At 44.2% G+C, this 12,102-nt stretch overlaps 2 protein-coding genes and 1 pseudogene across 2 annotated transcripts; 1 reads left to right on the top strand and 2 right to left on the bottom strand.

The window, feature by feature from the left end:
• Positions 1-572: 572 nt before the first annotated feature.
• On the top strand, positions 573-3,789 carry LOC147970328 (uncharacterized). Its single transcript, XM_087522630.1, has 2 exons — positions 573-3,543; positions 3,653-3,789. The coding sequence occupies exons 1-2, from the start codon at positions 2,754-2,756 to the stop codon at positions 3,787-3,789; spliced, it is 927 nt and encodes a 308-aa protein (XP_087378756.1). The 5' UTR covers positions 573-2,753.
• A 4,704-nt stretch (positions 3,790-8,493) lies between these two features.
• LOC147970327 (uncharacterized) lies at positions 8,494-9,761 on the bottom strand. The gene is made up of 3 exons (XM_087523400.1): positions 9,753-9,761; positions 9,261-9,705; positions 8,494-9,170 (listed from the first exon to the last, which is right to left on the bottom strand). Exons 1-3 carry the CDS (start codon positions 9,759-9,761, stop codon positions 8,494-8,496), a joined length of 1,131 nt encoding a protein of 376 aa, XP_087379526.1.
• A 136-nt stretch (positions 9,762-9,897) lies between these two features.
• Positions 9,898-11,591, bottom strand: LOC147970326 (protein MAINTENANCE OF MERISTEMS-like; annotated as a pseudogene).
• Positions 11,592-12,102: the final 511 nt, after the last annotated feature.

Here is a 12,102-nt window from a genome sequence, read left to right as displayed (position 1 = left end):
ACCAACCTTCATTCTGCACCATCATATAGATGAGGTTGAACACGAACAAATTGTTGCATGCTAGGAAAATATATTCCCGACATCACACATAAAATCATGGAGGAGTATTTGCATGAAACAAACTTCAAGTTCACCAAGAAGGAGTTCATCGTCGACCGCGAGGAGGATTTCTCTTGTAAAATATTGTAATAGGCATGTGATGTAATCCTATGTAATAGATATGTTGGAATTCTTAATCAGGGGTTTTCTCTTCAGATATGTAATTAACAGAATTTTTACGTAAATGTAAGAGTTCTGGAAATAATGTACCTGCAATGTTTGATCCTATTTTTATTGTATGCATTTAAATTTATTCCGTATCAATGACGTGGACGCGTGTTCTCACGCCCGCCATTTTCCCGTCATCATATTTTGGCACGCCCGGTGGGACATATTTCTCCCCTCATCTTCGAATTCCAACATAGGATTGCAACATATCAATTTCCATAGTACATAAAGCATAAAACATTATGTACGCATATACAGAAAATAGATGAAGAAAACAAATATATGGTTTTGTTTATTTTGAAGGTATGGAGGGACAGGTCCAGCAATTTGTCACTGTCCGCTTTGGTGACCTCTGGCTGGATGTGCCAATTGTTCCGCTTGTGGCTGCAGTTAGCAAGAGTTTGGAAACAACAACTGCATCCCCAGCTAAGCCAGAAGAAAAGGAAGTCTCCTCTGCACTGAAGGAGGGGTTTACTCCTATGCTCACAAAGTCAGCAAAGAGAAGGATGCGTGCAGCTGCAAGAGCATCTAAGGATCAGCATGTGCGCGAAGCTTCTTCATCTACTTCAGTTCCACCTGGTTTCACCAAGATGCCACCTACCAAGGTCATAAGCCATGAGGTACCAGCAAAGGTTGCTCGTATGACACCCGAAGAGTGGCCCGTTCTTGCAAAACGGATAGGATCACTAAAGGTGGCATCACCAAAACAATCTGCCTCAACTACATCGACCAAAGTCGCAGTGCCCCTTACACCTTCAAAACTTAGGGTGGGCGCACACGAAGGGTCAGGAGAAAGCTCACATAAGCTTAACCCAAGCAACGTAGGGGCAGCACAAAGGGCTTGCTCCGCGGACAAAGGGAAGGGTGTAATGGCTGAGGATACTGAATCTTCCTCACATGAAGGACCGGCTCGCCCAAGAAACCAATTGCGTGTTGATGCACCTGAATTTATCCCCACCATGGGCTATAATCCCATTGGACCATGCCTAGTGGGAGAGCCAAGCAATAGACGCTCGCTCCAGTGGCAGGGGGTGTTTGTCACTTCAGATGACTTCCAAGTTGGTCATGTGGATCCAATTGCTACAATATCAGATCCTTTGTCCTCATCAGTGCCAGCACCAAGACCATCATTTGAAGGCTCAGTTGATCCAGCACGTCGTCGTCGTCGACGGCAGAGGGCTCACCGTGCATGGCTTGATTTCCCAGTGGCAACTGATGCAAACATAACCAATCAACAGCGGAAGCAAGTGGCATATCCCATCAGAAATAGAGAAAGGAAGATCAATGCAAGGATCCATGGGGGGAGCCATGCTAGCTTACATGCCATCATGACACAGAATGTTTGCCAAGCTTTGAAGGAAATACTTCCAGGATGCTCTATCTCCGCTGATAATGTTGGTGGCGCCATCATGCGGCGTGTAGAAACTCTACCGAAGTGGCCAAAATATGAAGAATTTGTGAAGGCAGATCCACGACGACAAGAGTATGTGAAGAAGGCTGCTCATGCACGCAAAAAGCGGGCCGCCCTGAAACAAAGAGAGATGGCAGTACGAGCCGATTCGGGTTATAGCAGAATACAAGGAAGAGATTCTCCATCAACAAGCCAAGTCAGTGGAGGAAATGGGGCAAAAGAAATGGCAAGTACAAAAAACAAGACTACCAGAACTCTCGCTCCATGGCCAACTCGTAAGAAGGTCTCAAGCAACTCATTTGAAGTATTCAACGCAATGCCAGTTGGTGTCAAAGGGGTGACAGACAATAGTAGCGAGACCTCCTCAGCATCAATACACTTCAAGAGGAAGAAGGCACGTAAGACTGTTGTAGAAGGTCCTCGCCGCACGACGCGGAGCTAGAAGAGTTCAGATCATGAAGAACTTGGGTCAAGCAATGGGGGGTCTTACAATCCCCTATCAAATATCACTCCTTGTCCTTCTGAGAATGAGATAGAACTTCACCATGGTGCAGAGCATACAGAACAAGTCCTAGCTGCGAATGAAACTCGTCCCGTTGAGGAGCAATTAGCCAACCTTACGGCAGCGCTTCAGCAAAAGGAAGACGAGCTAGCAGCCCTTCGAATTCATATGAGCAATAACCAGAGCAAAGGAAATGAAGGGGATGGTGGCGCAAGTGGTAGCAGCCAACATGGAGGAGCAGGGCTTAACCTTGAGGCGATCCAAAGAATGATCGCTGAAGGGGTAAAGTCGCAATTAATGCAAACTCTGTACTCGATGCGGCCAGGGTATGTTAAGCCATACCCACCTGATGTGGACCTAGTTCCTTTCCCAACAAATTATAGGTAGCCGCAGTTTAGTAAGTTCAACGGGAGTGGATCTCCCCATGAGCAGATAGCACACTTTCTTGCTGCTTGTCAGGATACAGCTAACAACGGAGCACTTCTCCTTAGGCAGTTTGTACAGACATTGTCTGGGCCTGCCTTCACTTGGTACAGCAAGTTGCCTCCAACCTCTATAAAAACGTGGGAACAAATGCAAAACTCATTCCTCGAGAGGTTTTATAGCACACAGAGGACGGTGGGCATAACTGAGTTGACCCAAACTGAACAAGGGTTCAACGAGAGGGCGGCTGATTTCATAAATAGATGGAGAAACCTAAGTCTTCATTGCCCACAGCCAATCACTGAGCCAGAAGCAGTGCGCATGTGCATGAACAATCTCCGCTCAGAAGTGGCTGTCCAGTTACAAGGAGTGAGGCCCCTCACGTTTGAAGAGTTAGCTTCAAAATCCACGGACATAGAAAATTTTATGCAGCTTGTCGCTCGTCGAACAAAAACAACGTTCAACAAACCTACAGACAAAGGTGGTCAGCGTGAAAAGTTGCCGATCAAACCAAGGTCTGCACAAGCCATGGAGACAACGACGGTAAAACCTCAGTTGCAGCCCGGAAGATCACCTATAGGGAATCAAGGGCAGCGAGATGCACAGGTCAGTAGGAGGCCAACTCTCAGCGAGCGACAAAACAGGGAGTATTCTTTTCCTGTAGAAGAAATTGATGACCTTTTTAATGGTTTAAAGGAGTTGAGTCTTATAGAACTTCCCAAGCCTAAAAGGCCAGAAGAAGCTTCAAAATTTCATGACCCAAATTTCGGTCACTACCATCGCATTTTGGGCCATACACTCAAAGATTGCTTTGTTGTGAAGAATATCATACAGAAAATGATCGATGAGGGGACCATTGATACTGATCTCCTCAAATGTTTAAAGAAAGGAAAGAAGATGGCTACAGCAAATGTTGCCACTCTTCAAGATAGCTCGATGAGTTGCGCATCTTCAAATATGAGGCCAACCTATGATGATATGATTTTTACATCAGGATATGAATTTACCCCAATTATCTCTTCAGGCTTCCTCACGTACCTCGGTCATAGGACCACGTCCCAGGGTCAGCGTAAAAGAGAGGCTCACGTTCCCTGCAGCCGTGATGGATGGCCCAGTGTACCAGCTTCTCAAGAACCCCAAGACTGGAGGGAACAGCGGCCAAAACACCGTGTACTACCCCGAGTGATGGAAGATGTTGCTCCTCTGCGCTTCGTACCAAAGAAATATCAACATATGTCGAAGCGCATGAAAGTTCCGCCTAGTGAAGAATTCAACGTTCTCACTATAGGTGTGTCTGAGGATGATAGCGAGTCTCTTCACTTCCCCGAAGAAGATGCGCCTGAAGTGGATCAGGTCCACCTTAGATCAGGTCGCCAGTTAGTTGACCCACATCCTCCACCTAGAAAGGAGCCTAGGAACAAAGATGTAACCGAGAATGAGACAATTGACCCGCCTTCTAAGGTGTCGGTCAAGTATGATGTAATCTCTCATTTGAAGAAAATACCAGCTATGCTTTCTGTGTATGATGCTTTGTCTCTTTCCTCGGATTTACGTAAAGCACTAGTTACAGCATTGTCATTTCCTGAAGATTATAGAATGGAAGTCTCACAGACTGAAACTGAATTAAATTATGTGTTAAATATTACATTCACGGATGAGGACATGTTGTTAGGAGCAAAGAAGCACAACAGACCTCTTCTTATGTTTGGTGAGATTGACGACTTGCCGACAAATCGCATAATGATAGATGGTGGATCTGCCATAAATTTGTTGCCTTTGCGTACTTTGAAAAGGATTGGATATTACCCTAAGGATTTGAGTCGGTCAAATGTGGTCATTCACGGCTTTAACCAGTCAGGTCAAGAGGCCATGGGTACCATTTCCTTAGTACTAAAAATGGAAGCGTTATCTACACACATGAGATTCCATGTAATTGATGCAGCCACATCTTACAATGCACTGATGGACCGACCAAGGTTGCATGAAAATCAGGTTGTGCCATCTACACTCCATCAGTGTGTCAAGTACAAAGAGCAATATGGAGAAACAGTAAGAATATTTGCAGATAAGAGACCATTCACCGTAGCTGAATCTTTCTACGCCGATGCGAAAGTCTACTTTGAGCCTGTTGAAAAAGTACACAAGCCAAGGCCTGTAGTACTACCTGAGTCAAATATGGTAAAGAAAAATGCTGCAGAATCCTCATCTGGCCTAAAGATTTATCAGTATATACCAAGTGACCAAAGGAAAGACGGTGACCCAATATTCCGTGTCATCGATAAATCATATGTTAAAATAGGTACCAAAATGCCTATGCTCTTACCTCCTTTGATTCAACATAAAATTGAGCAAGATAAAGAGAAGTCGCATGAGTGTGAAAATAAAAATAAAAATGTGGTTCATATCACCTTGGAAAATAAAGATGATGAGTCATTGCCTATTTCTCTGTACGATAACCGAGTTTTGTATATGATGCAGAGAATGGGATATGATACTCTCACTGGCCCGTCGTTGTGCGATGGCTGGGGGCAGCAAGCGCCATTTGAAAAGGCGTTGTCCCGAGAAAACTCGAAGCTCTACATGAGGGCCAGCCTTTGAAAGAAAAAAACATGGGCTGGGCTATGAGGTTTGCATGACCTCGACACATGGGCTGGGCTATGAGGTTGGCATGACCTCGACTGAATTTGTAGACCCAATTGAGGCATCCCCACAAATGGAGGATGGTAATCAGCCAACTATTGATGACTTGGAAGAAATAAATATTGGGACAGTCGAGGATCCGCGACTGAATTTTATTGGCGCACGTCTGTCCAAAGAGAAGAAAGATGAATATCGTAAGTTCCTTTCTGTGAACAAAGATGTCTTCGCCTGGACTTATGAGGAAATGCCTGGACTTATGAGGAAATGCCAGGCTTGGATCCTGAAGTGGCGGTGCATCGATTCGCCGTGCAAGACGATGTTCCCCCAGTGAAACAAACACAAAGGAGATTTCGACCCGAGCTACTCCCCAAGATAGAAGCCGAGGTCGACAAACTTATAGCTGCTGGATTCATTAGGGAAGTTAAATATCCCAAGTGGCTTTCCAATATTGTTCCAGTTAAAAAGAAAAATGGTCAAATCCGTGTGTGTGTAGACTTTAGGGACTTAAATAAAGCATGCCCTAAAGATGATTTTCCTATACCTATATCCGAAATACTCGTCGATGCTACCATGAACCATGAAATATTTTCTTTTATGGATGGATATTCTGGATATAATCAAATAAAATGGCGCCAGAAGATGAAGAGTTAACGGCTTTCAGAACGCCCAAAGGCATATTCTGTTATAAGGTCATGCCATTTGGGCTCAAAAATGCAGGGGCGACATATCAACGAGCGATGACCATAGTTTTAGATGGGTTGTTATATGTAATCGTTGAATGTTATATTGATGACATAGTGGTAAAATCAATACGTGAAGAAGACCATATGAAACATCTTGCAATGGTTTTCGAGCGTATGAGGGAACATAACTTGAAAATGAATCCCATGAAATGTGCGTTCGGAGTTTCTTCCGGGAAATTTCTTGGTTTTGTGGTCACAAACAATGGCATCCAAATTGCCCCAGATAAAGTGAAAGCGATCGTCAAAATGCCACCACCCACAAACCTACATGAACTAAATAGTTTCCAAGGTCACCTGGCATATATCAGGAGATTTATCTCAAACTTATCAGGAAGATGTAAACCATTCTCACGTCTCATGAAAAAGGGTGTCTCATTCGAGTGGGACCAAGCATGCCAAAATGCATTCTTGGACATTAAAAAATACCTTATACACCCACCTATCCTGGGTGCACCAGTTAAGGAGCGTCCTCTGATCCTATATACGGCAGCCATGCCTATGTCGTTGGGAGCTTTTTTAGCACAGAATAATGAGTCCGGAAAAGAAATGTCCCTATATTACCTTAGTCGCACCGTCGTGGGGGCTGAGTGCAACTATCCGGACATGGAAAAAATATGTCTCGCATTGGTGTTTGCAGCACAAAAATTGCGCCATTACATGTTAGAGCATACTGTACACCTCGTATCGAGAGCAGACCCTCTCAGGTACATCTTAAATAAAATGGTGCTTTCAGGTAGTCTGGCTAAGTGGGTGATGTTTTTGTCGCAATTTGATATAAAGTTTGTGCCACAAAAGGCCATGAAGGGGCAGGCGTTAGCTAACTTCCTAGCCACACATCCAATACCCGATGATTTCCCCATAGATGATGACTTGCCAGATGAAGAGGTGTTCACTACATCAGTTGCTAGTACATGTGGGCAAATGTACTTCGATGGCGCATGTCGACGATCAGGGGCAGGTGCTGGAGTCGTCTTTGTGACGCCAAGCGAGGGGATAATCCCGTACACGTTCACCCTAACTTCAGCGGTTTCAAATAATTCGGTTGAATATGAGGCTTTGATAATTGGGCTTGAATTAGCTCTGAATATGGGGTTAGATTCACTCACTGTTTATGGTGACTCTCAGTTAGTGATCAACCAACTACGGAGAGCACGTGGAGCACTTCATAAGAACACAACTCATATATCGCTTTGGAGTTCCTTCTCGTATCATGTCTGATAACGGAGGGCCGTTCAAAAATAAACATGTTGATAAGTTATGTTCGAAATTCAAGATAATTAATAACTATTCCACGGCTTATAATCCAGTAGCTAATGGACAAGCAGAAGCTTTTAATAAGACCCTCTGCAAATTGTTAAAGAAAGTCGTGTCAAGAAATAAGCGTGAGTGGCATGAAAAACTTCTTGAGGCCTTGTGGGCTTATAGAACCACGACGCGTACACCAACTGGGATGACACCATACTCCCTTGTGTTTGGAGGAGAAGCAGTTCTACCATTAGAAGTACAAATTACTTCACTTAGAGTGGCTATTCAAGAGAAACTTTCAGAAGAGGAGGCCATAAAATTACGCCTCGGTGAACTCAAAATGCTTGAGGGGAAACGCCTTCAGGCATTACAAAATTTGGAAGCTTATCAGGCTAGAATGTCTCGTGCCTTTGACAAGCGCGTTAAAAGGAGATCATTCAAGCAAGGAGACCTAGTGCTCGCCATCATTCGTCCAATGAATGTTACACGACGGATGGGAGGAAAGTTCGAGCCAAAATGGGAGGGTCCCTACATCATAAAAGAGGTCTACTCTAGTGGTGCATACAGGATAATTTCCCCTGACGGCGAGTATTGCCCGCCACTGATAAATGGAAAATCCCTTAAGTGCTACTATGCTTGAGTAAAAAAATGACACTCCATACCCTCAGGAGTGTAAACTGGGGCACAAACAAAAAGACTCCGATGACTTACGAGTATAAATTGTGATGGAAAAACAATCGAATCATCATACTTACTTCATACCCTCATGAGTGTAAACTGGGGCACACAAAAAAAAGATACTCCAACAACTTACGAGTATAAACTGTGATGAAAAAAAAGGGATCATCCAAAATACTCCACACCCTTACGAGTATAAACTGGGGCACAAAAAAACTCCAATGACTTACGAGTATAAACTGTGTCATAAAAAAAGAGGGTAATAAAAAAATATAAACATCAAGCAGGCTCCAAACTTCATCATAAGCTTAAACGTCGTACAAAAATGGTACATACATGCATTTATATATAAAAATAGAATAAAAAAATAAGGCCATACACAACGATAGTGTAAATAAATAAGGATGCTTCAACGTCAAAGCTGGCGTACTAGCACATCATGCATAAAATTCGGAGTTCCAAGGTGAATAAACAAATTACTGCTACATTTGAAGTGAAACTGAGTACTGAGCCTAAAATGATTTGAAGGGAAATGATAAACTGAAACGGCTAAATAAAAAAAACTAAGCGAAGTCTAGGCCTTCTCAAGGAGCTCGCCAATTATGCAGGCTGTTCAACAACTGACTTGCTTCAATCTTTAATTTTTCCGTCTTTTGTTCAAATTCAGCAAGCCTATGCTTGCCGGCGTTGGTGTCCTGTAGACTCTTCACCAAGTCCTCCAGTTCAGATTGATGAGCATTATGTGCTTGTCGGCGCTGTTCCCTCTCTAGTTTAAGCTTCTGCAAACTGGCGGTAGCCTCCTCAAGCTGCACCTTAAGCGTCGCTTCCTGCACCTCCATTTCAGCACACTTCTTGTCTAGGTTAGATAAGTCCCCAATCGCAGCCTTGGAAACTTCGTGACCGGACTTAATTTTAAGCTCGACTTTGGCAGCAACATGTTCATCTCGCTCGGATCCCTTTGTGAACTCAGTCTGGCCAACCTCCAATTTCTTGGAAAGGTCAATAAGCCCGACCAACATGGCATGCACCTTAGCTACCTCAGGTACTTGCGTGGGCAGCGTCTGAGAAACGCTCTCAAGCATGATGCGTCGCTTGGGATCACCAAGGGTAGAGTCGTTCAGTCCTTCGAGGGCTCGTTTCACCACGGTATCTGTGGCATCTATAAACGTGTCTTTGACAAAGCTGCAATCCATCTGTGCGCCTTCCCCTGATACAACCGTCATTACAGGGTCTTGCGAATGGTAACTTTCTTGTTCGCAACCTAAAAAAAAGTGAAGAGTCGTGAAAATTTGATGATAATGATGGTTCATAGACACGGCCAATTAAATAAGTGCATAAATAAATAAACTACCAGGTAAAGTTGACAAGAAATCAAGAGCACTAGGGGTAGGGAGCACAGTTTCAGCCACACCAGGGCTGGAGGGTAGACGACTTGTGCCACACTCGCCAAAGGTACAATCCTCGACGGATAAATCGAAGAGGTCAGCAAGGCCATGGTCCTTTTCTCCTGTGAGAACATGGCTAAAATCTTCATCACTAACAAAGTTACTGAATTCAACATCTAAGGACGGACCATCCAATGTTATTGGTTCAGAAAAATTGGATGCTTGGGCGAAATCAAGTTTACGCTTCAAAGGCAGCCTTGCTTCCTGTTCCACATGAGGCGGTGTAGATTGTCTGCGTCTCTTTCCGCTAGCGGATGGGGCAGTGTCTGAGATATCATTATCCACTGATAGCGGATGGGCGGAGGAGGACCCAGCTATGGCATTCTGTTTCAGTACATTACCTCGCCATAGCTGCAAAAAAAACCAAAAAGAGAACTCAAGTTAGTACTAAATAGTACGTGAGACATAATGAAATATGGACACACATGTGTTTGAGCTCACCTCTTTAGACTTCCCCGGTTGAGTAGCAACAACATCATTTAAATAATTATAGAGGACCAGTCTCCATTGATCTGTAATTGGCGTTTCTGCCTTCTCAAGGGACTAAACATGTTGGTCACGGTGCTCCATAGATACTCTCGTCATCACCATAAAATCTTTATCAGACAATGGGCGAGGCCTGATATTGTGTTGTAGTGCACGCTTATTTTTTATCCTTACATCATAAGGGGTCTTCCCAGTCATGTTGCCATTGCAAAGTTGGTCCAGAATGTCGGCGAAAGGCTTTAGAAATTTTTTCCACCAATTAGCCCATGCTACAGAGGAGTTCCCAACTCGATCATCGTCCGAAAAATAGTGGAATTCTTCAGGGGCGAAGGATAATAGGTGTGACCAAAACGCATAGGCAATTCCAATTTCGTCTTGAGTATACAGGCTCGCTAGAGGAGAAAAGGGTACAACTTGGTCAAGACGAAACTGTCGTGCCACTCGATCTGGGTGATATGGTTCAGCTATACACACATCGGCGGTGATAGTACCACACCTCCACGGCAGCATGCCTCGACGAATAGAAATTAATAAAGCCCTCTTGGGTTTGAACACACCTTCCATAGTGAGAGAATAGGGGTTCCAAACAATATTCTTAGAGTCATCGAGGAAAGCATGTGCCTCTTTAGGAGTAAAATGACGTGGCGTCTTAAACATTGTGTTCACCATATTAGGTTGTACCGCCAAAATTCTGGATCTCGGGAAATTTGGCGTTTTTTCTCTGTTTCCATAGGGTTTCTTGAGGTACACGCCCATCCATCCAGCAAGGTAGTGGACCGGCCAAATCCTATGTATGAATGAGGGGCCAATCGGATGAGTACAAATCCGCCGAAGTGAGTAATAAAGGGAGCAAAGAGCAGGTGGGCCCAAAGAGATGCGTCGTCCTAGGGAAATCCATGCCGCCATCACTAATACCCCAGGGCGAATATATGGACCACCACCAACAACGACGTAGCGGCAAAGCCATATGGCAAGGAAAGCCGCGGTGTACACGCGCTGGTCTTCTAAGCTCTTGGTAGCAAAGGAGTTTACTCCACTATTGTGAAAGAAATCACACCATTCCTTGAAACCTACTTTGCTACCCACAGCAAGCTTGGTCCAAATTTCTAGGAGCCGAGGCAGGAAGTTGGGTACAAAAGAGTCGAAGGATCCAACTCATCAGCTAGGGGAACATATTCTTCATAAGGTTCACCATCAAGGGGCAACCCCGCAATCTGATGCATATCAAGAAGTGTGACTGTACGCTCGCCAGACGAGAACAAAAACGTGTTGGTGTTGGGATCCCATTTCTCCAATAAAGACCTTAAAAGAGAAGGGGAGACAGAATAGTCGCCTAAAGAGCAATAAATGGCTCCATAGACATAATCCACACCTTCCTCACTCCCCTTCAGATGGGTATGATATTTCTTCAAGACATTAGTACCCCATTCAAGATACCCAAGAGGCATTGGAGCGTATTCAACCTCATGATTCTCCCAGCCTAAACCTTTGGATATCATATGTGTCCCAAGGGTTGAAGCTTCATCAAGTCTGGGCCCAGGTGCAGGAGGTTGATAACAACGAGCTGAGAAAGATGGCCCTGCCGTCCATCCACGTGGTCCAAGCTCAGGATGGCCGTGTGGTATGCCTAACTTCGTAATCACTGGATTGTCTAGCTCACTAGTATCTGGTTCAAATAGGTGTTTTTTGGCCAACTGTGATAAAGGCATTCTACATGATTCAGACGAAGATGGTGTCGTGGCTTCCTCCATCTATATGCAAGGAAAATATGCATGTTGGTATACGTGTGAAATTACAGGAAGTTAAAAATAGTACATGAAAGTGCAAGATTCAATTTGATACCAAGGTGGAAGTGATGATCCCCGGGTACGCAGCCTGCAACGAGAGATAGTATCTACAATTAAAAAAACATTTCAATATTTGAATTTTATGCATAAAAAGGAATATGAGAAACACGAAACAGGTGCGCGTGATTCAAAATATTCCTCATCCCCAAAAAACAATAGCATCACCGAACGACGGAGCAAGCCCATATATAGGCTTGCCGGAATGCCGACAGTGATCAAGTCATTAAATTCATATATGTATAAAAAAATCACCGTCGAACGATGAACCAAGCCCATATATAGGCTTGCCGGAAAACCGACGGTGATCGAGTAATCAAACTCATACATATATGGCAAATAAAAAAAATCACCGTCGAATGACGGACCAAGCCCATAAATAGGCTTGCCGGAACGCCGACGGTGATCGAGTCATCAA

This window comes from Triticum urartu, chromosome 5A (genome assembly GCF_056163025.1).
Source record: "Triticum urartu cultivar PI428250 chromosome 5A, HENAU_Tu73, whole genome shotgun sequence".
Taxonomy (NCBI): Eukaryota; Viridiplantae; Streptophyta; class Magnoliopsida; order Poales; family Poaceae; genus Triticum; species Triticum urartu.
This window is presented reverse-complemented; position numbering and strand designations above follow the sequence as displayed.